This window comes from Sparassis crispa, assembly GCF_003851025.1.
Source record: "Sparassis crispa DNA, contig_000012F, whole genome shotgun sequence".
In the NCBI taxonomy this organism is placed as follows: Eukaryota; Fungi; Basidiomycota; class Agaricomycetes; order Polyporales; family Sparassidaceae; genus Sparassis; species Sparassis crispa.
Genome location: NW_020939759.1, coordinates 1,019,520 through 1,045,633, shown reverse-complemented (window position 1 = coordinate 1,045,633; position 26,114 = coordinate 1,019,520). Strand labels below are relative to the sequence as shown.

At 51.3% G+C, this 26,114-nt stretch overlaps 10 protein-coding genes across 10 annotated transcripts; 6 read left to right on the top strand and 4 right to left on the bottom strand.

Moving 5' to 3' along the window:
* Positions 1 to 678: 678 nt before the first annotated feature.
* On the bottom strand, positions 679 to 4,268 carry SCP_1303580 (hypothetical protein; the record flags this gene model as incomplete). Its single annotated transcript, XM_027763654.1, has 5 exons — positions 679 to 1,713; positions 1,762 to 2,271; positions 2,329 to 3,558; positions 3,610 to 4,087; positions 4,144 to 4,268. 5 exons carry the CDS (start codon positions 4,266 to 4,268, stop codon positions 679 to 681), a joined length of 3,378 nt encoding a protein of 1,125 aa, XP_027619455.1.
* A 3,631-nt stretch (positions 4,269 to 7,899) lies between these two features.
* SCP_1303570 (hypothetical protein) lies at positions 7,900 to 8,605 on the bottom strand (the record flags this gene model as incomplete). The annotated part of the gene is made up of 4 exons (XM_027763653.1): positions 7,900 to 8,001; positions 8,053 to 8,149; positions 8,483 to 8,528; positions 8,590 to 8,605. The coding sequence occupies 4 exons, from the start codon at positions 8,603 to 8,605 to the stop codon at positions 7,900 to 7,902; spliced, it is 261 nt and encodes an 86-aa protein (XP_027619454.1).
* Positions 8,606 to 9,543: 938 nt separating this feature from the next.
* Positions 9,544 to 11,277, top strand: SCP_1303560 (hypothetical protein; the record flags this gene model as incomplete). Its single annotated transcript, XM_027763652.1, has 3 exons — positions 9,544 to 9,705; positions 9,761 to 9,813; positions 9,864 to 11,277. The coding sequence occupies 3 exons, from the start codon at positions 9,544 to 9,546 to the stop codon at positions 11,275 to 11,277; spliced, it is 1,629 nt and encodes a 542-aa protein (XP_027619453.1).
* Positions 11,278 to 11,974: 697 nt separating this feature from the next.
* On the bottom strand, positions 11,975 to 12,606 carry SCP_1303550 (hypothetical protein; the record flags this gene model as incomplete). The annotated part of the gene is made up of 2 exons (XM_027763651.1): positions 11,975 to 12,249; positions 12,303 to 12,606. 2 exons carry the CDS (start codon positions 12,604 to 12,606, stop codon positions 11,975 to 11,977), a joined length of 579 nt encoding a protein of 192 aa, XP_027619452.1.
* A 514-nt stretch (positions 12,607 to 13,120) lies between these two features.
* SCP_1303540 (hypothetical protein) lies at positions 13,121 to 13,762 on the bottom strand (the record flags this gene model as incomplete). The annotated part of the gene is made up of 1 exon (XM_027763650.1): positions 13,121 to 13,762. One exon carries the CDS (start codon positions 13,760 to 13,762, stop codon positions 13,121 to 13,123), a length of 642 nt encoding a protein of 213 aa, XP_027619451.1.
* A 2,093-nt stretch (positions 13,763 to 15,855) lies between these two features.
* On the top strand, positions 15,856 to 17,306 carry SCP_1303530 (Formate dehydrogenase; the record flags this gene model as incomplete). The annotated part of the gene is made up of 8 exons (XM_027763649.1): positions 15,856 to 15,861; positions 15,921 to 16,040; positions 16,095 to 16,148; positions 16,199 to 16,261; positions 16,312 to 16,666; positions 16,721 to 16,948; positions 17,002 to 17,217; positions 17,272 to 17,306. 8 exons carry the CDS (start codon positions 15,856 to 15,858, stop codon positions 17,304 to 17,306), a joined length of 1,077 nt encoding a protein of 358 aa, XP_027619450.1.
* A 657-nt stretch (positions 17,307 to 17,963) lies between these two features.
* SCP_1303520 (class I glutamine amidotransferase-like protein) lies at positions 17,964 to 19,107 on the top strand (the record flags this gene model as incomplete). The annotated part of the gene is made up of 8 exons (XM_027763648.1): positions 17,964 to 18,165; positions 18,222 to 18,341; positions 18,410 to 18,447; positions 18,503 to 18,576; positions 18,625 to 18,698; positions 18,754 to 18,798; positions 18,859 to 18,953; positions 19,006 to 19,107. The coding sequence occupies 8 exons, from the start codon at positions 17,964 to 17,966 to the stop codon at positions 19,105 to 19,107; spliced, it is 750 nt and encodes a 249-aa protein (XP_027619449.1).
* Positions 19,108 to 19,585: 478 nt separating this feature from the next.
* On the top strand, positions 19,586 to 21,478 carry SCP_1303510 (MFS general substrate transporter; the record flags this gene model as incomplete). The annotated part of the gene is made up of 5 exons (XM_027763647.1): positions 19,586 to 19,828; positions 19,878 to 20,173; positions 20,222 to 20,381; positions 20,435 to 21,152; positions 21,234 to 21,478. The coding sequence occupies 5 exons, from the start codon at positions 19,586 to 19,588 to the stop codon at positions 21,476 to 21,478; spliced, it is 1,662 nt and encodes a 553-aa protein (XP_027619448.1).
* A 1,748-nt stretch (positions 21,479 to 23,226) lies between these two features.
* Positions 23,227 to 24,081, top strand: SCP_1303500 (predicted protein; the record flags this gene model as incomplete). The annotated part of the gene is made up of 6 exons (XM_027763646.1): positions 23,227 to 23,293; positions 23,353 to 23,526; positions 23,582 to 23,668; positions 23,731 to 23,843; positions 23,905 to 24,014; positions 24,066 to 24,081. The coding sequence occupies 6 exons, from the start codon at positions 23,227 to 23,229 to the stop codon at positions 24,079 to 24,081; spliced, it is 567 nt and encodes a 188-aa protein (XP_027619447.1).
* A 229-nt stretch (positions 24,082 to 24,310) lies between these two features.
* SCP_1303490 (predicted protein) lies at positions 24,311 to 25,882 on the top strand (the record flags this gene model as incomplete). Its single annotated transcript, XM_027763645.1, has 1 exon — positions 24,311 to 25,882. One exon carries the CDS (start codon positions 24,311 to 24,313, stop codon positions 25,880 to 25,882), a length of 1,572 nt encoding a protein of 523 aa, XP_027619446.1.
* Between the last annotated feature and the right edge of the window lie 232 nt (positions 25,883 to 26,114).

Below are 26,114 nucleotides of genomic sequence, written 5' to 3'. Positions count from 1 at the left end.
GCATCAGGAATAATGTCAGCGGTCACTGCGGTGAGTTCCTGTAGCTGATTGGTCAACCAGATGTCGTAATGACCTGAATATTGCCGACCCGTGGCATTGTAAGTTCCGACCTGAGGAAAATCATAACCATTAATGCTTCATAGCACAAGTATTGGTACTCAAGAGATTGTGTCGCAAAATGAAGTCAAGCAAGCAAGAGAGCATATGTCGTGGAGATACACCGGATATGGGTAATCTTGACCGCAGATGTTTATGCACTCCGCCCTCTGTCCAATTAGTTCCGCGGATACATCGATACATGGGGAGTCTTCCTGCCTTTTCATCCACTCCAAGAGTATAATAGAGTGCAATTCCAGGTGGATCCGACAAGTAGCCCAGTTGGATCAGGGACAGGATGTTCTTTGCAACATGCCAAGCTGCTATATTGAATAGTGGTAAGCCTGTCTTTGCATCCTTCAGTGGTCCATATGCCTGAAAAATGCGAGCAACATGAGGATACAGCAATTCTGGTGGAGGGATAAGACGTTTGCAGCGCTTCCAAAGCCACTTGGGAGAAACATGTCGCATATCCTCCCAAGTACGTGATGGATTGAGACTGGAGAGATATTGACAAATTTTCTGCTTGTCACCTTGATCTGGAATGAAGATGGTGTCACGTAATGCTTGGGCAAATGCAACTCACAGTCCATGTGTCTTTGGGATGTAAAGCATGTTAAACACGTGGAATGGATCCTTGAGTACTCGGCTTCGAATTGGTAGGTCCCACTGAGAAGGCAGAGCATCTAGAATAGCCTTTCCAGTAGCTTCACTGTCCTGATCTCGGTCAATACCACTGATGTCAGAATCCCATGGGACAGGCTCAGCCTCTTCACAGTCAAGCACTGCTGGTCCAATGCCCTCAAGATTGTCTTGTGACACTGATTCATCTTCAGAGCAGTGTGAACCAGTCACAGGTCCATCAGAGAGTGCGTCAAAATGTCTGGAATTGTTTTCAGCAGCAGAAGATATGACTGATGGAGGCGATCCAGAGGGGGATGCCTCTGAAGTTATCAGATCTGATTGGCGTGTACGAAGATGTGACCGCAAGCATACAAGGTCAAAGGGTGGTGATCCAAAATCTGTGAGAGCACGTTTGTGATGTGTTCCAATGATTGCACCAGGAACAAGGACTTCATCAACTTGAATCACAGTCCGTTTTGATGTGAGATTGATCTCATCATATTTGTCTTTGCTGGCGTAGTGTGAGATAATTCCTTTGGCAATCAAGCGAGTGTTGTCGGTGTGATACAGCAGCACTGGAAGTGATGGAAGTGGATTCAGTGGCAAGGGTCCAGGTGCGGGTACCTTTTGAAGCTCCTCGTATATCCGCAGAGATGCATAAGCATCCAGGGCAGCATACTTAATCTGTTCCTGTGTGAGAGTCACATTTTCCCATGTCATAGAGACACGCTCAGGAACCGACTTGTCCAAGCATTTCTGCAGGACAATAGCACAAAGGTCTGAAAGACTAACTTGTGCACTAGAAACAACATGTCGTTCTTTTGCCATCTTCGCCAGATCAAAGCCACCTGTGAAAGGCATGGAAGAGTGTGTCTCCATCTCAAGATGACACAGGTCCACATCCACAAGGCGGCCAACTTTCCGGATATGATGACTAGAAAGAAATGACTGAAGACTTGTTGGAAAGGCTCCTGCAGCAAGAATTTGCCCTATCTATAAGACGAGTCAGTCCTGCATGTATCCATGATATAAACAACTTACCTTGAGGATGTACACTTGATTGCCAAAAGCAATCTGGATAATTGCTGTTCGTGCACGACCATGGCTCTGACCAGCTTCCGCTAAGTCCACATTCCACTCTGCATCAAAACCAACGGTTATTGGATTGTTTTCATCAACTTGATCAATGATTGTCAGTATCGCTTGCTGGATGGCATCTGCAGTCTCCTTCACATAGACATTGACATGCGATGGGATTACAAGTTGATCAAGATGAGCATACTTCTCCACTGGAATGACATTCTCACGAAGAGAAGGGAAAGATGTTTCCAGAAATTGCTTGTCTGCCATATTATCAGTGTAGAAGAGAGTTGGTTGCCGATGACCATATAGCTCCAAGGATTCTCGCATGCGCACGAGAGCAAGTTCAAATTGTGAGTGAGCCTTGGTTGCAACAAGGTTACACACACGGATCTCACCCCTTTCATTGGTGACAGTGAGAAGCCCGCAGTAAATCTCAACTCCATTCATCTTTAGAACATGTTTCGTGATCTGTGAGGATGAAGGTCTGTTATATTACATGAACCACTAGTATACAATGGAGCTCACCTTATGACTGTGGTCAATTGCACAGATTTCAGCAGTCAGCATTGATGTGTGCTGATTGATATCATGTTCATGCCCCTCCATAAACTGGTCATACATATTACGGAGCCACTGCGAGCTTGGGACAAAACCATGGTATCCGTCGAGAGAGGTGTCATCAAACGGAAGAAAAGGTGCAAATGTGCGGTCCCCCAGCCATTCACCGAGGGCACGATGACCTTGGAGGAATTGGAGATACTGAAGTTGCATGAGATCATAGTGCCGAAGATGTTGGACTCGCAGCGTATCAGAGAATTGCTTTGCTCCCATACCATTCTGGAAGCACGAGCGCATAAACTGGAAGACCTGTTGAGACATCCCACTGCGTCGGCTCAAATATGCAGGGAACTCAGCACATAGATCTGGAGGCAGTTGTGCTAGGATGCGAGAATCCCAGCTGCGAAATGTGATGTTGCCGGTCTTGCCCGACTTTGGAAATATGCAGCTTGGGCAGCGATAGCGGTAGCCGATAATCCAGAAGGCTTTGTCAAAGTCAACAACGCGCCGAGGGTACAAGACATGTCCATCGCGATAGAGCTTTGTCTTGCATTTCGGACAGGGGATGCCATGTGGCGTCAAAGGAAGGGGGTCCCATAGAAAGAACTGTGGCGAGTACAGATCTTGCGGAGAGACTTTGTTACTGCGAAGAGTGAAGTAACGAGATTTTTGAGGAAACCAAAAGGTGCCACTCCGATACAGTGCCGGTAACTTATCGCTGTCTCCACGCTGGCGTGCCTCGGTGACTTTCTCGTTGAATTCGCGCATCAACCAAGACGGAAGAGCACGGCGCTTTGATTTCGGCGCAGTGGGAGAATCCCCAGCATTCACCTCACCAGGATCTGCCTCTTCATCCTCCACAGGAACATCGTCCTCCTGTCCTAATCCATCCATCACTAATCCAATATATCCATCACCGTCAACGGCCTCCTCGTCAGCGACACCATCCACCGGGCGGGTCGGGTCTTCCTCTGGCAGTACATATCGGATTGCAGGAGGTGGGTCAAGAGGCTCACAGTTGGACGATATGTCCACGGGCTGTGTCACGTCTGTCGGGGATTGGGTGTTGTGTCCAGGAGCTAGGGATAGGTCATCTTGGTTATCAATGATGGGTGGCACTGACACGATAGTGGGAGCATTTTTGTGCTGCAAGGTAGATGCAGTAGTACCCGGCGTCCCTCGAATATGAATTTTGTCCTGATGTTATGTCAGCTTTAGTAAGTCCTTGAAAATCAGAATTAGACATACCTGAATAACCTCCACACGTACACTGCTCGCAACGAGCTGTAAATTCTTACGAGGACGTCCACGTCCACGTCTGATCGGCTCTTCGCTGACCTCCCCTGCTTCCTCAGCTGCCTTGCGCGCAAGCTGCTTGTGTCCCGTTCCCTTTGGTCTCCCGCGTTTGCGCGTCACCACTACGCTGCCTGCAGTAGATGTCGTGTTTGCACGCACAGCACGTTTCTCATTCTGCGGCTCATCGGAGCTTCTGCGCGTACCGTCAGACTGGGAAATGGGAGCTGAGGGGCGAACGGCTGCAGTACTGCGAGGAAGGGACAAGGACCGCAGTCGCGCATTCTGTGGCTCATCGGAGCTTCTGCGTGTACTGTTGGAACGGGAAACAGGAGGGGCTGAGGGGCGAATGACTGCTGCATTGCGAGGAAGGGACAGGGATCGCTGGTGCGCGTTGTTTTGCTTTTGTGCATCAAAATTGTTGGCACTTTTACTGTAGAAGACATGTTTGGCATGCAGAGTAAGTATTAGAATAGATATAGCACTTACCTGGGCACCAATTCCATTTGCACATTTTTCGAGGTAAGCTGTAACCTGGGCGTCACAGCTTCCACGGAATCGTAGTCAAATTCCCAGAAATATTCATCATATTCATCGCGCTCTTCGTTCTCCATCGCACCGTGAACTTGAACGTGAATTTTCGATGCCTGAAGATCCCGGCTGTTGGATTGTCGAGTCGCGCGCGTCCAACTTGAATGCCGGCAAACGTTCACCCAGCGATATCAGAAAAGCGAAAGCGGAGTATTATTGAGTGGATAGAACGCGATATCTCGATTGTCGACGGTACTTGAAGGCTGGTAAAATAAACAGAATCGTGCGTACCGTGAAGAGCAGAGTGCACCGGCCGACGGCTTGGCGAGTCGCGTCGCGCCATGTCGCGTCGTGGCGCATACTCAATATTCTCGCGTAGCATTTCATGCGAGGGCAATGTTGGTGTATTGAAGGCCGCGGTCGCGCCGCATGAGTAGCAGCGTCGAAGCGTATCTACACAGCTGCGTACACAACCCACGAAGCCGTCTGTGCTTCTCCTTGCCCATCAACTCACCAGGGAGCTGGGGAACGGCTACTACGTATGGCCAGCTCAACACGTGATGTGATTACGTACGCTATCAGTATCAGTATCACCCATCTCAATGGTAGGCGAGCCTAATTTCGCAAGTGCGATAGGAAACTCGTCTAGGTTCGCGGACAACATGTACCACAAGGTCCTTATGTAATATATTCAGTCATGACAGAGAGAAGTTCAACACCGGTTAGTTTTCCTCATGATAAGGCGACGACGTACTTACTGTATCTTGAGGACCACGTACCCGGACGTGTTTGCACTGTCTGCAGGCTCGATCCGTCCCCGACTCAGCACACAGGAAAGTAAACGGAGAGAAACAGAGACAAGACTTGGGCCATTGCACGAACGTTTGAAAAAGATTCAGAAACAGAGCCAACAGAAAATGGAGCAATGATGCTTCTTCGAGTTGCAATCCTGAGGACAATATGATCGCCACAGACAATTGAATCATACCAGACAAGCTGAATCCTAGGACTTGGAGCTTCAACGTAGAAGAACCTAATCACTGCAGAGATAGAATAAGCACACCGACGTAGTCGATAAGAGCAATCACAGAGATATTTCAGTGCGGTTGCTTCGCGTCTTCACAAACGCTGTAGTCAGCCGGTATCAGACGGTCCCGAGGTACGAGAGATGACCGAGCCAAAAGTATCATAGTCAACGTCGCCAGTCACAGTCAGAAGAGGAAGAAGGTGTCGCTGAGAGAAATCAGTCAGTGCGAGCGTCGCCGCGGAGTGAAACGCAAAAGATGTTGCCACAGAGTTTCTACGCTGAGCCCAAAGTCAATAAAGGATTCCAACGTTTTATGAGACTCACCATTCTTTTGCCACGCTGCTTGGTGGAAGATGGCCAGCAAGCGTATTATCTAAATGTGTTCTTGCCCTCGATATCGCGGCAAGAAGAAGTCACGTAAGAAAACGAGATAAGATACCTGAAGTTCGGCACGAGTTGGTTTCGCCCGCTGCCATGAAGCAACGAGGTACTTATCCCGAGGACCACGTAAAGGTCCGTGCCCGGACAGCGCCTCCATCGCAAGCGCCGCCCGCCCTCGGGAAAAGAAAATGGACGCGCCTGGATTCACTTGGCCTTGCGTGGTAATTGATGTACTGGATATGGGTCTTGTCGCGATTTTACGTGCAACCAGTGTGAAAGCGGACGAGCGCCGTAGTATGTTGGCCAAGAGAGTACTCACTGAAGAAAAAAAGAGTTGTGAATCGCAGCAGCACTCAAGTGGAACATATAGTCACGTCTACGTTCAATACAGATGTGAAAGCAGCAGACGAATACTGCAGAAACTTGCCGAACTCAGGTGAAGGCCTCGCTCACCAATAACCACATAGAAAACATCATTTAATTACTGCCACATCACGTAGTGTCGGGACTTGAGAATTCATTCTGACAGAAATCAAACGAAAAAAAGACGATATCATGCTACAACACTCACCGACATAATATTGTCACCAGATAGCCAAGCACAAGCATCAAATCAGCCAGACTTCATAGACTATTATCAAAAAAGTAGACTAGCAATGAATCGTCGCCAAACAGTTGCGTCGCCGAAGACTCGAGCAGCGTCGCTCAAGAGCCGTGCCGCCAGATTGGATTCCAGGGAACCACCGGTGACTCACCTTTACACAAAAGAAAACCGCAGTCCTGTCTCGCCAAAGTCGACTCCCGTGGTCGACTTATCTTCAGAGACCAGAACCAGTACGTGCAAGGGACCCGCAGTATCTTTTCGCCAGAGAACGCTGACACAACAACAAGTAGGTTTGACGAAGCCGCCAGAGCAAGTGTAACCTAGACGAGAGAAGCAGCTGCTCACCTAGAAACATGCACTGACAGGAGGGCGGCTGGAAGGCAGCGCCCGCCCTCGGCTTGGCACCTCCAAACAACGGTTAGCCCGAAAGGAGACAGCACACCTTAATGAGATCGCAAGATATCCTTCAGCAAATCCGTCTCCCCTTGAGGGCAACCGCAAGGTGAGCGCAAACTGTCCGCCAACGCCGAGTAACGAGCCGGCTGCCGACCAGACACGGAGAGCTCTACAGTGCGCGGAGGCAACAAGTGCCGCACCGGGTCGTTCCGCCGGTCTTCCTTGAGTAAGGATGTAGTGCTTATGCTCCTCACGCGACGCTGGCTGGCACCTCGTGCTGACCATGCGACAGGGAAGGCAACGGTCATCCTCGGTCTGGACTGAGGATAGCCATTTGTCAGTGAACGAGAAACACGATGAAGAACGAACATTCGTTTGATTTCAGATTCTCCAGACGTATAGGATCAAATACTAAAAGTCTGGAATGCCGAGAAATGTTTAGCAAACAACGGTGGACAGAAATTGAAGCGAACCTCAATTCGGTGCGAGTTAGTTTCCCCCGCACCCCTGAGGCGACGGGGTACTTATCCCGAGGACCACGTAAAGGTCCGCACCCGGACAGCGCCTGCGATGCAGGCGCTGCCCGCCCTCGAGAAAAGAGGGGTTGGAATGGACGCACCTGGAGGTACCTGTTGCCGCAATGCATATTGAATATGGAGTCCTTGAAAGCCTTCTACGTTCACGTTGCCTTGCATGGTTCTTGTCCATCGACACTGTAGCATTGTTAATCAAAGCGTAGACGAAATGAACTCCCTAAAGATCTCACCTTGTCTTCCGCTGAGGACAACCGCAAGGCTCGCACAAACCTGCAGCCAGTACCGAACGAAAAGCGACCTGCCGACCAGTCACAGAAAGCCATGGTGGTGTGCGCCGGCAGGCATGAAATGCCCACATTGTTGCACACCGGCTCTCCGTCGATCTCGCCCTTGAAGAAGGGTTTACAGGGTCCATACGCTAGTCGTTGATGCTGACGAACAGCTTGCAGCCAACACCGCATGAAAAGCGACCTGCCAGATCAGTCACAGAAAGCCATGGTGGTGTGCGGAAGGCATGAAATGCCCACATCGTTGCACACCGGCTCTCCGCCGATATCTCGCCCTTATGAAGGGTTTGCAGGCACCACACGCTAGTCAACGATGCTGACGAACAACTTGTGCTCGCCTTGCAAGCAACAAAGGACGAAAAGCGACCTGCCGACCAGTCACAGAAAGCCATGGTGGTGTGCAGAAGGCATAAAATGCCCACATCGTTGCACACCGGCTCTCCGTCGATCTCGCCCTTGAAAGGGGTTTACAGGCTCCATACGCTAGTCGCCGATGTTAACCAACACCTTGCACTGGCCTTGCAACCCGAATGGCGATGGTCCGAGCGACATCTTGCAACCGGATTGTCGAGGGCCGTCTTGGATCTAAAAGGCCAAACATCAGTCCACGAATATAAGAGGATCAAACCAACGGACATACCTTGGATTCAGGCGAGGTTCAAGTTTGGCGCGAGTTGGTTTCGAAGGCGACGGGGTACTCGTCCCGAGGACCACGTAGAAGTCCGCGCCAGCCCTCGGGGGGTCTTTCCACGCGATTGTCGACAAGAGTCACGAAAACAAAAGGAACGATAAAGGAGGGAGGCAATGGGAAGTAGAAAAAGAAGAAGGTATGGCGCCAAGTCCAACAGAAGAGAACCGTCGCCAGAGGAAAAGAGCGTCACCAGAGGGAAATAGTGTAGCAAGAGGGAAAGAGTGTCGCCAGAGGAAGAGAATGTCACCATGATGCACCCACCCACCCGTTGCTAGAAAAAAGCCCAATGTCGAAAGGCAGAGTGTTGATGTGGCCACATTGGTGGCCACCGTCGCCAGAGATGAAGTTGAACCCAGTCAACGACGACGAACTCACGCCGTTGTGTCGCTCCAGTCCAAGCGTGCAGTTAACGCCTGAGTGGCTTACGGGGCCAGGAAATCACTGAGCGCATGCGGCGAACAACAATGTGGAAGCAGACTTACCATTGGTGTTCGACATCCGCCGTGGTCATATAGCAACTTGCGTAAGGCGGCTTGAGCATGTAGAAGACATTGTGCTTGAAGGGAAGGGTATGTGAGGGAAAGAGAGAGAGGGCGATAGAGAGAAACAGCGCTGTGCACCAGATTATATATACCCAGGAAGAGGCACCGAACCGTTCACATGGCGCAGAGGAGAAGGTGAGAGGCGATGGGGGAAAGAGGAGAGCAACAGACCCGGGTATTTATACGCTGGAGGCAGAACGTGTCCAACCGCAGCCTGAATTCGATCAAAGTGTAGATCTATTGCTAAGATCTTTCGGCTATTCAGGTGCATGAGTCAGGTCCCAATCAAGGAAAAGCAATGCACGCCACGAGGCAAGGACAATGGGATTTGAAGCCAAATAGAGTTTGGTTCCCATCAGGTGGCGACTTGCGCCGTTTCCATGAGTTTAGGGCACAAAGGGCCTTCCATATAGGGATAGATCCAGCGACTTCTCTTGTTGACGACATTTCACACTGGCAGGCCACCACTCGGTCAAGCTCGAGTGGTTGCTCCAGTTCACCCCCATGATATCTCTGAAAAAGAACTCATGCGTAGCCAGTCTCTAGGAGAAATCGAGAAGATGAAGGGGATGTACGAGCTACTGAGTCTCTTAAGAAGATCGACAACGTTGGCGTTGAGTAACTTCTCGCTGGAAATGGAGGTGGCCCGCGGAACTCCGAGGGTGCCGATGCCGGCAACTACTCGGCGAATTGCTGCGCACAGCCACGGCCACCGCTCACTGGCAAGCAAGTTTCATCGGTATGTTTTTCAAGTTTTTGACTCGAAACATTGCATTCTAGCCTGAACTGAAGTATGTGCTTGCCCGCAATCTCGACCCTGTCATCCTATCCGCCAGTCTGAATTCTTATCACTGTTGCGCTGCGCCGTGGGCTCCTTCGTGCTCCCACACCAGGATGATTGGACAGAAAATTCTCAAAACATACGTCGACGACAACACCTTCGAGGGGCTTTTCGTTACAGCTCCGAGTCCTCCCGCAGCTGGTCTCACTCTTAGGCGCGTGCAGTCGAAGACACTGCGGATCATGACAGAGGACGTGATGGCTGGTGCATCAACGGTGTGTCTCCACGATCATCCACAGACAGGGATCTCTGATGCATCATGTCTTCCAGGACAGGACCCACAGGTTGGGTTCCGGCATGCATCGCCGTACCTCTCTACTATTGTGAGTCTTCTGCTTCGTCTTGCCCTGAAGGCTGCCGAACCCTTGATTAGGACTCCCGACACAAGCCATACATTTGGCTGTCCAAATCCAACGACAGTGTCTCGAAAGACTCAAGACGACGCTGAGCCGGTCTCTGAAGCAATTGTCTCTGCCACGAGGACATCACTCACCGACCTCACTGTGCGCAGACAGATGCGATATTCACGTGCGCAGCAAGCACTAGAGACCACCTTTCGCCACTGTCGCGTGGAGCCCTCTCCGCAGGATTTGCAAATCCGCGCGTTACGGCGTGTGACTGCACTTCTCAGTGCCCAGGCGCGTGATGCGCAAGAGCATGCTGCGAAAGTTCGTGCATGTCTCGCCGGTAGAGAGGCGGTTGAGCCGCAAAACTACCGGCCGATGCAGCGAACGCGCTGGATGGAGGAGCGACGCGGCGCGGACAGGGACAAGCAATCGAAGGCTGTGGACCAGTCACTAACAGCGATAATGAAGCCGCAAACTAATGCTGAAAAACCCGCAGCAGATGATAGACCACCTACGCGCCATCAGCTTCGACGGAGGACAAACCTGACTCGCTTCTTTGAGCGATCGCAGACTCGTGTGCAATTTCCTTCCAGACCGCTGTCTTCTACGTATCACAGTGCGTCATGCAGACGCCAGACTATCAGCCATGTTCGTTCCATTAGATTGCGCTCGCCGTCGCTCTCACAAACTCGCGTGAAGCCGCTCAATATGCTGCTGAAATTGCGCCAACCACCAGGGAAGAGCATTATTTCTCCTTCTGGCGCTCATTCCGATCTGGCGGGATCCCCTGCTCACCCTATTATGAAGAGTTTTCCTTCTTCTGTTACATTGCGCACCTTCCCAAGTGTAGAAGATCCCCCAGAAAATTTCGACCAGAGTCTCGGCGTCGCCAGAATCTACACGTCATCCACTACTTTGCGACCAAGGGACGAGATCATCGCGGACATGGAGAAAGTCGTCCTTCCACGTTACGCCCTCGATCTTCTCGACGAGCTAGCGGCGACTGCGGCAGAGGTATCCCTGGAGCCTATCCTCGCATCGAGGGCAACACGGGTATCGCTGCCCTCGTTCACCCTGTCGAGCGACAGTATCGCTCATGCGCGGAGCCATTCTGCGGCTGAAGGTGCTAGTAGAACGTCGCCCAGGCGATACGCTCTCGGGAAGGGAGCCCTATTGGACGTCCCGATACCCCGGAAGTCGAAATACGGCCCCTCTCCCTCCGTCTCCTCTATCCCGGAGTCGTTCACTCTCATGTCGCGTCCATCGGCAGACTTGACGGACCTAGTGGGCTCTGATCGGGAAGTGCGAGCGCGCTCTCCCAGAGCCGGAACAGACGCCCACAGGAACGGCCACAACCGCTTCTCGATTGTATCAGTAAAGGGAACGGGCGGTGTTATGTCGAAGGTGAAGAGTCGGTTGGCCGCGCTCGGGCACAGATAATATCCGATCGACTTGGCTGTCTCATGTTTCCATTGCTTTCTTGTATCGAACATTCACGGTCTTGAAGCTTTCCTTTGTGTTCCTCATTCCTGAGTCGGTGAGGAACACAATATGCTATCTCATGTATACTGCTGGTCATTATTTATCCCACTCAACGGACACCATCCATTTGCTCGCAATTGTAAAATTTCCATCATTTCCTTCCATTTCGAACATTCATGTGGTATTTCGCGGTGCGATTAGATTATTCTCGTTTGCTCCTTGGACTCAGGTAGACACCATGTCCTGCATAGTACCATTACGCTGTACGTGTGCGGTTCGATAGAAAATCTCTAGCTATTCCATAGAACATAAAGCGTTAGTCAAATTGCCCACTGGAGACTCGTGCAGCGGGCATGGAATGCAGGTCCTGGTGGCCAACCGTCGCATGATATGTGAATGAAGTCCCTTGAGAGACATGGTGTCTCCACGGCTCAAACAGCGTCGGTGGGATATCGACGGCAATGTCTGCAGCAGAGAGCAGCGTAGGCGGCGGCGGCGGCGGCGGCGGCGGAGAAACGGCTCTAGCGAGCACCACATTTAATAGGTCTTTGGGATTCCGAGTGCTATGTATAAAATAAAATCAGTTGCTACGACCAGAGCACGAGGAAACCTACTTCGGCGATGGGTTCGATTTGTCTGGAGGCCAAAGCCAATGCTACACGTCGCCATCTCCAAACGACAATAGCTTCTTCTCTACCTTCTTCGGCTTCTTCTTCGAGCTCTTTACAGCTTTTTCATGTGCTGGAGCATCATTTCTCCCATCCCCTACTGCTTTCCGTTTGTGAGGTTTCGCGCTCGTCTTGGACGAAGAAAAGGAGAGAGGTTGCGATTGCATCTCAGACTGAGCAAATTTCGAGTCTGCTTTGGATGTAGATGATGATGCTTCCACGACCTTCGGTTCAGGCTCGGACAACGGTGGTAGACCCTTAGCTGAACGGAGACCCGTAAGAAGCTTCGTGCGAGACTAAGAGGCAAGGACATACCTTTCCGCTTCTCGTTCTCCACCTCCCGTTCAGTCAGATGTTTCCCCTCCTTGAGAACGACCACCTGCGGCCGCTCGTCCGCGTCATCCTCGTCTGCACTCCCCGGATCGTCGTCGGGACGCTCTGGAATGGCCGGACGGCGGGGAATGGGCGGCCGCCCAGATCCATCATCTTCAAATTCGTCGTCTTCATCGTCCTCGCTTCTCCCTTGGACTTTGTTCTGCAGCCGCCGGAGGAAGGCAGGCGTATTGGCTTGGTAAGCTAGGCGTGCGGAGAGTTGCTGGCGTGTTGGTTCCTTCGGCATGGTGTCTCATCAGCTGGGCAAGGATGCACTCCTGGAATAAATCGTGGTGGTAAGTACTACGTATCAGGCTGGGGTTTGCGAGGATGGCGTGTTTGCCTTTTGCGAGTCCCAGAGCTGGTGGCGCTCCGTTTCAACGCCGGGTCCGAGTGTAAGTCCACATCGGGTAACTTAAATAAGAGACTACGTTCACACTGAGCCCCTCCCGTAGTAGATATATATGCGATTCTTGTATACTAGGTGGGCCTCAGGAGTCCATTAACCACGTCCTACAGTAAGGCTGTCGCTCCTCGTCAAAAGACCTACTCAGCCATTCGACGCGCCGATGAGCGGGCTCATGGTTACTTAAATAATGCTCTTCCGAAGGGGGCACGCATAACATTATTCAACCAACGTAACATATAATCGACTCGCGAATAGAGAGCGTATGAGAACAACATCCCAGAGTCTGATAACGTGAAACTCGTAGCAAAAGTGCATGTGCAAAAACCAGTACATTACACCATCAAGGTGTAGTCTACTTTGGTGGCGAATTAGGCTTATCGACCTTCGCAGTCGGAGTCGATGTCACAATGCGAACTGGATCAACCGCTGGCGCAGCATGAGGGATGCTTTGAACAGCATCAGAGGTCGGGGTGCAAGGAAGAGAGGGCCGAGCAGGAAGAGAAAATATCTTCGCGTAGACACGATCTGGCGGTTCAGATGATTGTGAGCCTAAGGTGGTCCTGTGGCCTGCACGAGGAGAGGGGTGAGAGGGAGGGAAAAAAACCCTAGGATAGATGGGCTTTGGTTTATCGAGCGATCCTAGGTTGGCGTTGTGGCCGTCGCGCGCTGCGGCAGCCTCAGAAGAGGCATTGTTCGAAAGGAGGTGACCCAAGTCACCAACGATCTCGGCGCTCTCGGGTTCTGCTGAATCTGCTGAATCTTCACCTGGAGCTGGTCCTTGGTGAAGTTCAGGAGGACTAGTACGAGTGGATTGAAACCGCTCTGCCCTCACTTCGCAAACAGGGCTGTACCCCACATCAGATTCAGTGCGCTCCCACTCGGCTTCGTACCCGCTCTCGTAGTCAACGTCTCCAGGGGATTCCAGATCTTCCTCGTCCTCAACAGGGTTGGGCGCCTTGAGAAACTTCCAATGCGGCTCCTTATTTCTTGGCATGTGAAATCGGCCTCAAGCAAGTGAATAGACCTGCACGAGGGAAGAGCCACTGTGGAGAGAAGGGTAAGGAGTGCCACATATCCAGCCGAGCCCGAGGTTAAATAGGAAACTGGAGCCATTGTCTGAGTAAATAAGCAGCAACAATCAAGCGGAAACAAAGGAAACCACCATGGTGTACGATGGCCTTGTGTACGCCAAGTCTTACTTATTGGGCATATCCCCTCACTCTGCTAGGACCCACTGTAGGGACAATACAGTGGAAGTGAGGATGGGAGTCGTATGAATTCTACGTACAGTACCTATGTTGCTTGGGCTTACCGCCTGTTTTCTGGCTTATTCACGTCCGCTCGTGTTCTGAATCGCCGAGCAATAGCAGATAGACAATGAGATGCATAGACAAGCAGACAAGAAGCCGCCAATAAGAAATACGACGAGCAGGCTGCTCGTTAATTCTTTGCAGAGGTACTCTGAGTCGACTCGGACAAGAAGTTACCATTGTACAGGCGGAAGCGGCTGCAGACTACTTAGCCTCCAACATGATTCGATGGCCAAGTTTACCGATTACTTGATCAGAGGTGTATACAGCTACAGTGAAGGATCAGCGCGACATGAGAAGCGTCCAGTACCGCATCCTGCGCTACAGTAGTTTGTGGCGGTTCAGTCAAAGACTCAAAGTGCGCGCAATCAGCTAATTTGGACTTCCGGATCGGCGCACAGGCGCCTACATAGTAGTCGCGTTCGAAAGCTCGCTTTCAGCGCCTGCCAGTGGCCGCGATCGTATTCACCTCGTTCAGCATCTTTATTTCTGCTACCTTGGTCATACCGAGCTTTTCCAGAGAATCATTGCGGGTATGCGCGAATACTGTCTCTTCTTACGATGATCTCTGGATATATGGCGCCATTCAATTTTGTCTCATGATTTAAAGTCCAAGCGGGCGGCCCTGCGTTACGAAGCTTGTGCTGCAGACTTATCAGGACGCAAAGCGCCTTCTCGCAGACAGTCTCACTTTTCCGAAGACTGGTTGGAAAATACCAGCTGGTGCGTCTGGAAATCGATTTTGCCCGTGGCTGAGTGTACTAGATGTATCGATATGATAGTTTGCCGCTGCCGAAGCCAAGCTCGATCAACTGCCTTAGCTCGTGGACCTGTGGGGGCCGACGTGTATGCAACTTGGCAGCAAGTTATTCCCTCTTACTGCGGTGGGAGATGCAATTGCTCCGGCACGCCCATGTTGCATCCGAGATGTCATGCAGGTTATGAATAAGCCCCTTCGCGCCGCCATTCCGAATGGAATGTTCGGACCCGGAAGCATGCGCACGCTGTTGTTCCGATTCGTCTGCATTACCAAGCCTTATCCGTCTCGAATGCTGGATGACTACTGGCTCGCGGTCCGTCAGCTGCCAGATGTGTCTGCACCGTTCGCGCCTAATGGCTGAATTGAAGCTTCAGCAAGATGCACCGACAGCAGCCAGTAGAACGTGGCGAAGCATAGGATCTTCCTCTTAGCAAGGGCATTGTCACCTCGAGGCGCACTTGCATTGTCCAGATACGATCAGATTCGTGAGGACTGCTTGGACTTAGCAGAATTTGAATAGATGGCCTGCGTTCTGCCAGTGCGTGTGCGTCTTCGTGAAGGTGAGCGGTATATTCAATCCCTTCTGAATTAACTATGTACACTCACCGGAATCTCACGAACAGAGTGGGACTCCGAACGAATTGATCATGCAGGCTCCTCACCAAGCCGTGTCTCACCGATGTCCTTCTGTGCATGGACGTACAGCACTGTTTCTGACGTCTCATGATGAGACAGGGCTATCGCCCGCGAACGGGAGTGTATCGTCGTTCACAATTGATTCGAACTGCTACCAGTTCAGCTCCGGAATCACACGGGTTCCGCCTGTCTAGCGCCACAGGAAGAACTCGGCGTGATTGCCATATCGGGCTGATGTGGCTGAACTTCCTAAGTTGTTCATCCTGCGACCAGTTCCGAGGCCTTCGCATTGAAATATATAAAAGCCCACCGACTACGGACCCAGATGGCCAACAGTTCGCTTTTAACTCCCTCTCTACTCGAAGTTACACTACTGCAAACATGAAGGTGAGCTATCTATCTGCGCTGTGATAGCAATCCTTGTCTATGCTGATCCACTTAACTAGGTTTTAGCTATCTTATACAAGGGCGGTGAGGCCGCCAGCAACGAACCCCGTCTCCTTGGTACGTGTGAGAACCAACTGGGTATCCGCCAATGGTTAGAGGCTCAAGGACACGAGTACATTGTTCGTCCTCGATACTCACACGATTATCCATCGCTCGCTAACCTAAACGCTCAGGTCTCCGACAGCAAGGAGGGACCTAATAGCGACTTCCAGAAGCACATTGTTGACGTGAGCAATTGTTTTTTCCAGGCGATCAGGAGATTGACGGGTGGGCGCAGGCCGAGGTGTTGATCACCACTCCCTTCCACCCTGGGTATCTTACCCGCAACCTGGTCGACAAGGTAGGTTTGATCACCATTTTCAAGCTGGACATATCTAACAAAGCTAACAGGCGAAGAATTTGAAAATCTGCATTACCGCCGGTGTCGGATCTGACCACATCGACCTGAATGCTGCCGTCGAGAAGAAGATCCAGGTGCTCGAGGTTTCGGGCTCGAACGTCGTCTCGGTCGCCGAACATGTCGTCATGAGCATCCTCCTGCTCGTCCGCAACTTCGTCCCAGCGCATGAGATGATCGAACGCGGTGACTGGCAGGTCTCTGAGATCGCCCGCAATGCATTCGATCTGGAGGGCAAAGTTGTCGGTACTATTGGCGCCGGGCGTATTGGGTATCGTGTCCTCCAGCGGCTCGTGCCATTCGACTGCAAAGAGCTCCTCTACTACGACTACGCCCCGCTTCACCAGCGTACGTCCACCAGAGATTTTTTTCAGCAGAAATTCTGACGATCCTTTTAACCAGATGCTGCTGCTGCGATCAAGGCCCGTCGTGTTGAGGACCTTAAGGACTTTGTTTCTCAGTGTGACATCGTTACTGTTAACTGTCCACTGCACGAGGGTACTCGTGGCTTGGTTGATGCCGAGCTCCTTTCCCACTTCAAGAAGGGTGCCTGGCTTGTCAACACCGCTCGAGGTGCCATCTGCGACAAAGATGCCGTTGCGGCAGCGCTCAAGAGCGGTCGGCTCTCCGGTGAGCTAATTCGCCTAAGCAATCTCATGCTCATGCTCATGCAAGTGTGTCAGGCTACTCTGGAGATGTCTGGAATGTCCAGCCTGCGCCGAAGGATCACGTCTGGCGAACCATGAAGAACCCGCTCGGCGGCGGTAACGGTATGGTCCCCCATTACTCTGGCACGACTCTCGATGCACAGGCCCGCTATGCCGCCGGCACCAAGTCCATCTTGGAGAACTACCTGCTGGGCAAGGAGCAGGAGCCCCAGAACATTATCGTCGGCATTGGTAATAATACTGAATATCTCTTTACTTCATGCCGAAGCTGATACTGTCTTGCAGGCAAGTACGAGACCAAAGCCTACGGCAAGCGGTAGATGCTCTCTCTTGCAATCCACAGGGAAGGATGGGTGCGATCAGTTGTACTACAGCAGCGTCATCTGGTGTACAAAAATCTATCCCAAATATTCTATCCGAGTGCGTGCAAATAAGACCGCGTGAAATGCAGTTCACCATACGTGACATCATGATATGTACGCCGGAAGCCTTTTTGTCTATCTACGCTCCATCCGAGTCTGCCACAATACACGAGAGGTCACGTAGGGTCACGTGTGTCACACACGGTACGCGCTTTTCAAGTTGTCTGCGCAAGAAAATACAGTCCCTGTAACAAGAGCTGGTCTTTCCACGGTGAGTGCAGTACGTTCGCCACTGAACCGTAATACGAGGTGTTGAGTCTCCGTCAACGTTCAAGTTACTACACCATAGAAGCCTTCTTTGCTCAGCATATGCTTTCATTTAGGAGGTATCGTTGTGAACGATTAAGGGTAATGTACATGCCTGGCTCAGTAAGTCTATCTATGCTGACTTCTGCCAAGTTCTTGCCGGAAGGCGGGCCGTCCGTCCATGAGTCGCGTCTTCCACGCTCTCACTGAACGCCCGTCGTGACCCACGCGCAACATCGCTTTCCGGAAAATACAAGATGACATTACCACGGTCTCCACTCCCTTGCCACCATCGTCCTCCCTGCAGCTATGCCGCCGACTGCTCGCATCCTCATCTACTCTGCCACTCGTGGATACCGCCACGATTCCATCCCGATGTCTATTGAGATCCTGAATGTAAAGGGTCCGTCGATTAACGTGCAATTCGATGCGACGGAAGACGAGACGTGGTTCACGGATGATCGCCTGAAGGAGTACGACGCATTGCTCTTCTTGAATAACTCCGGTGAAGGCGAGTCCCTACTAGGTTTGTCACAGTGTGGCAGCCGAGACTGATGACGCTTGCAGTTCTGGATGAAGCTGGCAAGGCAGCATTCCAGAATTACTTGAACCTAGGAGGGAATTTCATTGGCATTCATTGCGCATCTGCATGTTTGTATGAATGCGAGTTCTACAGGAAGGAGATAGGTCAGACACCCGCCCAAATTGAACTCCTTGATAATTCATAGCTCACCCCCCATCTATTGTACTTATAGGGGCTTTGTTCGACTACCACCCTGAGATCTCCACTGGGGTATGTGCGAAAGCCACTTGCTGTCGAATGACAAGTACTTCCCCTTTTCTTCCAGGTGATTGAGGTACTTGACCAGAACCACCCCACCACCAAGATGCTACCGCCCAAGTGGGAGGTCTTCGACGAGATGTGCGTGGCTGCACGTTCCGGAAAGGCACAGTTCCTGACTCGCAGTAGGTACAATTTCAGGTCCGATCCTCGTAGCGTCGGTGCGAAAGTCATTCTCATAGCTGATGAGACAAGCTACAAAGGTATTTCCCGTTCCTGCATCCTGACTTTCGACTTTGATTACTGATTCAATTCTAGATGATGGTGAGAGGAAGTATGACCACGGCACGCCTCATCCGATGGGTAGGTGTTGGTACCGCCATCATATAAGTTTTTGCGCTTAACCTTTTTGCTACACACAAGCTTGGTACCAAGAGCGTGGAGCGGGAGTCGAGAGCACTGGCACTGCTGGACGCAGCTGGTACACCGCGCTCGGACACGGGGAGGAGACGTGGCGCGTAAGTGTCCCGCCACTATCTGGTATATGACATGTTCCATTCCGAATTTTAGGATGATCTTTTCATCGCACATGTGTTGGCCGGAATACAGTGGGCTCTAGGATCGAACACTACGAAGGCCTTCAACCCTAATGTCCAGGTAGGGAATGCGTGAAGCTAGAGCGTTTCGCAGGAATCAGGATAGTTGTTCACGCAGCATGCCTGATCCCTATTTTTTACTGTCTGTATGAACACCGAACATTGCAGGTCGTGCTTCACAATGAGTTTCTGCACGGAACCTGTGATTTGATTACAATCCCCCCATTTGGGAGGAAGACAAACAACACGTAAACACGCAAGTTCCAGCCTGTGATCGACAGGGCGTGTCTAGTCGCATTGAAGATCTATGACTTGTGCGCAATGGGCCACCGGGCAAACACTTGCGCAAGGTCCAATCATGATGCGAAGGAAGAAGAGTCCGGAAGGGCGGTGCGCCGTTCGGAGACCCTCTGACGCCTTGTTCGACTTTACCTAATGTTGTCAGGCTTTAGTGTGCTTTTATATAGCAGAGTCCTGACAGTGAGTGTGACTGTCATGGCCCATCTATCTCACTAAAGCCAAATTTTTACAGTTCACTTCTAATCGTACACTCTATGGGAGAAACCGTGTATGCCACTGCTGAGCCTGGGCAGGGGACAGCAGGGAGCTCGGCGGAAGAGATGACGGAACCGAAGGAGACACCTCTGCCGAAGTTGCAGCTATTTATCCTGCTGTATCTGCAGCTGGCCGAACCTATTGCTTCCACGGTGGTGTACCCATTTGTAAACCAGCTTGTGCGGCAGACCGGTATTATTGGTGGAAATGACGAGAAGACAGGCTATTTTGCCGGACTCATTGTACGCATCGAGTCCTTCGGTCTGCTTCGATCTAACCTGCTTCGAACAGGAATCATCATTCTATGCTACTGAAGCCGTCTGCATCCTTCAATGGGGCAGAGCCTCGGATCGGATCGGACGCAAGCCGGTCTTACTGGGTGGTTTGCTCGGGCTGACACTGTCAATGATTGGGTTTGGTTTGTCAAAACACTATTGGGCACTAGTTTTGAGCCGTTGTGCTGAGGGTGCACTGAACGGCAACATCGGAGTGACGAAGAGCATGATGGCTGAAATTACAGATTCCACTAATAGAGATAGGGGATTTTCATACCTACCTATGATCTGGTGTCTCGGCAGCACGATTGGGTGAGCCCGACATGCCCGGTTATATAGACCTCCCTGAATGTCCTACAGACCCGTCATCGGTGGTGTATTCGCAGCTCCTGCCACCCGTTGGCCAGGTACTTTCCGCTCTTCAAACTTTTGGATCACATACCCGTACTTTCTTCCGTGCATCATAGCTGCATGCATTTCTATCAGCGCATTCTCAATGGCTTTGCTAGGTCTCAAAGAGGTGATCCCCTTGTACGTACACGTTCGCGACGCAGTTATCGATGTCTGTTACAGACTTTACCACCATCAAAGCGTCAGCGGAAATCGATCGGCCAGTCTCAGGGAAGTCAACAGGCGGTAGCATCCTCGCCCCTGCCGCACCGAGATTGGAAGTGTGACTTGGCTTCACGAGACGCTTCTGGAGGAAACATCGACCCTCCATCTACCGCCTTTGAAGTACTCGCTGAACCAGAGAGTAGGATCGTCACTATGGAGGTGGCAGAGCACCCAATTGACGGAGGGGATCGAACAGTGTCTGATGGACACGACAAGGACAAAGCAATTGCGACGTTCAATGTCGTGGATGTAGAGGATGGGCAGTTGGTTGCTGTAACCAGCATCCGCTCTATTCTCATCCCCCGAGTACTCCTGCCGATCCTCAACTACGGCTTCCTGGCCTTCATCGACCAGAGTACGGTCGTTCTCCTCCCGCTGATGTATTCTTCCCCGGTATCCGAGGGAGGCTTAAATATGTCCTCGTTCACCATCGGGATAATACAAGGAGTCGCCGGCGTCATAGGTGGTGTTATTCAGATCCTAACATTCGCCTGGATGCACCGCAAGTTTGGGACGAAACGGCTCTATCTGACGTCTTTCTCATGTTATCTTCTTTGCATCTGTGCGTTCCCCTTATTGAGTCTGGTAACAAAGCGCGCTGGCCGGGTTGGAGTCGCCACTTGGGTCCTCATTGTTCTGCAAGAAACTGCGTATTCCGCGACGTTAATGACTTGGGGTGAGTCCGTTTCTTCGAAGTCAACCGTGTGCCGAACATGTTACGTCTGATGGCTTGTTGGCACGCTGATCATGCTTTCAGGATGCATATTTATGTATATCAGCGACGGTGCACCTAACCAAGCTGCTTTGGGCCTAACGAACGGGCTCGCTCAAACTACGGCGTCAACTGCGCGTGCTCTTGCGCCCTCAGCGGCATCCTCGTTGTTCTCCGTGTCACTACAGCAGCACTTGGCGAGCGGGGCCTTGGTGTACTGGATTTTGTGCGCGATCACGGCGGGGGGCATCGTCGCTTCGCTGTGGTTGCCGACGAAGTTGTTGTCTTGAGGTCAGGCCTGATTTGTACTCTACACCGTGTTTTACTGAAGTGCAGTTTGTATGTCTTCGCAGAGCCTTGGTACTTGTCGTCACAATCACACATGGGCATTTGAGCGGTTTGGCAACAGCATCTACACACGTACGTTACAGCAAGCATGGCTGACGTCTCTAGTAACAGCCTACGTACGCACTACTCACTCCAATCTCAACTGGCGGAAGCATGACTTTTGTGCGAACGGAGTTTAAATTGTGCTCTGTGACACGAAGGACTGGCTGTGGCGATATTTTGTCCAGCTGACGTTCTCCGGTCATTTTCTCTTGCTTGAATGCATACTTCGCATTATACTCTAATGAGGCTATGTTGAGACTATCAGTACGTACGTACTGGTCCTTTCTGCCTCCACGATGAGCGCCTTCGGCGCTACGCGCTTCTCACCTACTGCCAAGACGAAGGCCCTGCTATACTTTGACAGGCAGAACCATGCGGATAGTTGGCCCTGCACGCATTACGCTTGTACCTTGGTCTCCCGGTTGTGTATACTGGATATTCTACTCAAGCGCTTCGCGATCTCCAATCCTCGTTTTCCGCCCTGTCCATTCTGTGCCCGAAACCACAGAAAGCATTTCTACTACTAGTTCTCACTGTTAATGGCTTATAGTGATGTCTGCGGCGATCTTAGTAACATTCTACGATTTCACTGCTAAGCCTCTGCATGCAAAAGCACTCCTTATGATTCGCGGAACATTGCCTTGTTAGGGGGGTCTCGTTTGTGCGTCGGCACTCGATTCAATGCGACCACCGACCGTCCTACCTGTGGAAACTGTGCTAAGCCGGCGAGTTGTGGCAGGTCGACCGCGAGACATATGTGTTATTCCAGGCTGAGATTTCTCAGGGCAATTTGGCATGACGGAACATCCACTCACGGATGTCTGCAAGGATCTCCATCATGACTTCTTCTCACCTTCTAATCTACCGTGTCGTTCGCAGAGGGTTGTCGTTGTGCTGATCCCTTGTTTGGTACCTGAAATGTTCCTTCCGTGTGGCTACTGGCACATTCACCGCTCTCTCACCAGGCTTTACTTCTCGCAGTATCTTGCCGACATGATCTGGTGTTTGGAAGTGTCTTGAGTTTTGCATGGAAGAATGGCTCTCCTCCTGAGCGCTTGTCTGTGTCTTGGTCACATGTGGGTCTGCGGCGGCGCTGAAACATCCTTCGTTCAAATGCGGACCACGTACACTTTCAGCGTTCGTTTGGTCATAGGCAGTGTCACTCTTCTGTATGATCTTGCAACGTGCGCTTAATACCGTTCTTGGCGAATACAATCCAGAATTAGGTGCCCAACCCCAAATTGTGCCTGATCCTGTCAATCCGCCCTTTCCACAAGATGGTACGTCCTCACGCGAAGGCATGGGCGGACGTCGTGGTCAGGAGTCAGAAGCTCCGTTTTGGACTTTTTTCTCCCTCAGGTACGCGTTCTATGGTCTCCGTACTTGACAGCTGTACTGGCTGGTTGCATCCGGTTTTTATAGAAATGTGATTGCTCACCATTTACTCTCCTGCCGAAAGTAGCAGGAAGTGCTGAGCGCCTCCAGGACAGAAAGGCTGTAACCACATCTCCAGAGGACTTTCATTTGAATGGGCCTGCCTAGGCGAGCTTCACAGATGTAAGCGCGCACACGCTGCAGGTATAAAAGATCGTTGTGTCCTCTATACTTCCTACAAGTAATCGCTTCTTAACTGGACCCCACTTTCTCGATGAAATCGGAGCATATTCTGCAGGGCGTTATTGCTGTAATCATTGCTCTTTCTGTCCCTGTGAGCTGTGAGTACAGACACTGCCACTGTGCAGTAGAGACCTCATTCTGACTACTCGATGTGTAGCTCGCAAGTCCGGAGTGGAAGCTTGCGATGGTGGAGAAGTGATCGCAACCTCTTCGATCGCGAAGGAAGATGCAGTCATTTCGGTTGCTACGCAGACCTGTCCCGGAATCCTCAGCACTCGTCGTTCCAATCGGTTGTCGAAGCGCCAGTATACTCTCCCATGCACCTCCAGCTGTGCGTATCTGCGTAAGAGCCTGATATGAGGAACATGACCTAACCGGCTCGTTAGGCTCGATGGATTGTTTGAATCTTGGGCCCTATCCGAACATGTCCGACTGTGAATTCATCGCAAGCACTCTGTTCAACCAAACCGATTGTGCGTACTTATCTATTGTGTGCGTCTCACACGAGATCTGACACATGCCATCGAATTGGCAGCGGCCTTATTTCTTGCACCTTCGCAAACCAAGACAACCTTTTCCTACAGCACCTGTGCCATGGTCTTCTACAACTATGACAGTATCGACTACGAGGTTTGTTATCACATGGTGGTATGTCTTGTTTCCGCAGCTTTCTTTCGCAACACATTGGTTAACTCGTTCCATTTCCTAGGGTAATGCTGCAATATTCGTAGATAACACTTGCTTTGCTGGCCCTTCTGGTTCAAATGGAGGATACTGCATTGCCGCCCCCTTTGAAGCTTATAACCAATGGCAGCTTGAGTAGGTTGCGAAATTTGCCACTAGTACTACACATGGCTAAATCACTCATAGGGTATACGCGCCTTAATCACGACACTGACGTGGTAGATCAACTGAACGGAAGAACTGCAACGAACTCGTATATAAGTAGTGCGTATGCGTAGAACCTGGGCCTTTTCTTGTCCGAGAGCTACAAATGGAGTCTTGCCGATGAGTATGAGGCTATCAGTTCAGTCTCTATGGAGTGAGAAACACCTGTTGAGCTCAGTGGTCTACACAACAATTACACCTTCCATTTATGGAATTCTGAGTCAAGCATGATCAAGATGAATCACGAGGCTTCCTCCACTGCTTCAACAACGCTCTCCATGACAGACGACGCGCATTCGGGATCGTCGACATCACAGGTATGCAAGGAATCTATCGACAGTAGGAATGGCGACATGGCTCACTCTGCTCATCTACATCGCCTTGACGAGGACGTCTTTCGACTCATCCTCGAGGCTGCACACGAAGCCACCGAAGACAGATGGGAGCTCCTATTCGCTACTCGTGTTGCCTCAGTCTGTCGAGCATGGAGGAGGATCGCGATTGACACGCCATCGCTATGGGCTAAAATCTTCCTTTTGCTCCGTCGAACGCACGATCCGCTTGCATCACTGTCCACATACCTCACGCGCTCCCGCTCACAAAGGCTGGACGTCAGGATCGTCACTAGCAGATATTCAGCCTGCACTCCTCCTAAAATATTGGGATATCAGGCGAAAGTCTTACCTGATGTATCCCTCGTCGCTGTCTTCGAACTATTGGTCCCGCATATCCAGCGATGGCGATCTATGACTGTGGACGTCTCACAACCTTCTGATCTCATGCAGATGTGCATTGATCTCTGGTGTGGTACTGCAGAATCATTGGAAGTGCTATCATTGCTCTGCGAGCTGTATAATGTTGCCTCAGGACTTCCTCCCCCGCCCAGGCTATCCCCCTTACATCTCCCTCCTACCTTCTCTGCGCCAAGGATGCGTAGTTTAGTCCTACAGTCTACCACTTGGTTCAAGGATGAGAAGCCTATGCATCGATGCTTCCCTTCACTGGGGAACCTCCAACTACATTCCACGTCCCTGCCAACTGTAGGGACCTTTTTGGCAATGTTGCAACCATTGCGGCAACTGCGCCATATCTGCCTTACGGATATGGGTGATCTTGATGGGCCGCGGATCCCTGCCGTGCGTCAGAATTTCCCAGCTCTCGTGTCGATCACATTTCGCTTTTTGTATCCTGAAATCCCTCCTGGATTCCTTTCTCTGATTGAAGCACCGTCTCTGGAGAAGTTAACCATACAATTTCCCATGCTACCGCTCATCCCTCCATATGCCCCATGCTTCCCATCCCTCCACATTCTCCAGATTGACAATAGCTTTTATTACTACACTGCACCCGAGTGTTTTACCCCCGTCGCAGCCTTGAGTGACCAGTTCGATTGCATCGAGGTCATTGGGTTGCATAATCGCGGTGCGGTGATGAGTTTCATCCGAGCGGTCAATAGCCGTTCTGTAGTACGAATTCTATCCGGGCACTACTCGATCTCCCTGGAAATTTGTCACAGGGGCCGATTTTCAGCACAAAATTTCCAGCGAGTGGTGAAGCAAATGATGAAGGATTGCACCTCTGCTGGTGCTTCCAATGGAGCGGATACGTGGCAGTGGTCTCCCAACACAGCTAGGATGCATTTGCACGTCAGGACCTGTAGGGTGCAATCCCAAAGAAATGCTGTGCTGTCCCCCAAAGTGCGGCGCTGGTCCGAGGATACCATGCATTCCTTCTCGTGGTCGTCTGATGTGGAGGGAGAAAACTCTATTAAATGGTCCGTCTTGCCTCCTAATGAGTAAGGTTGTGCATCTTGAGGTATTTCAAGGTGAGCAGTCTATGCACTACGCAGTCATTGACTGATCAATTAAATCCCGGGAAGAGTGCCGGTCTGAGCTCCCCCGATGGTGCTTCTAGATTTCTCAGTAGAGGGTAGCGGTTGAACGCCCCTGCCGATAGTGCGTACGACTCCTGAATGTTTTGATGCGACTCTCATGCCACCGAATCGTCTTTCGTCCAGGAAGGAGCTCAACG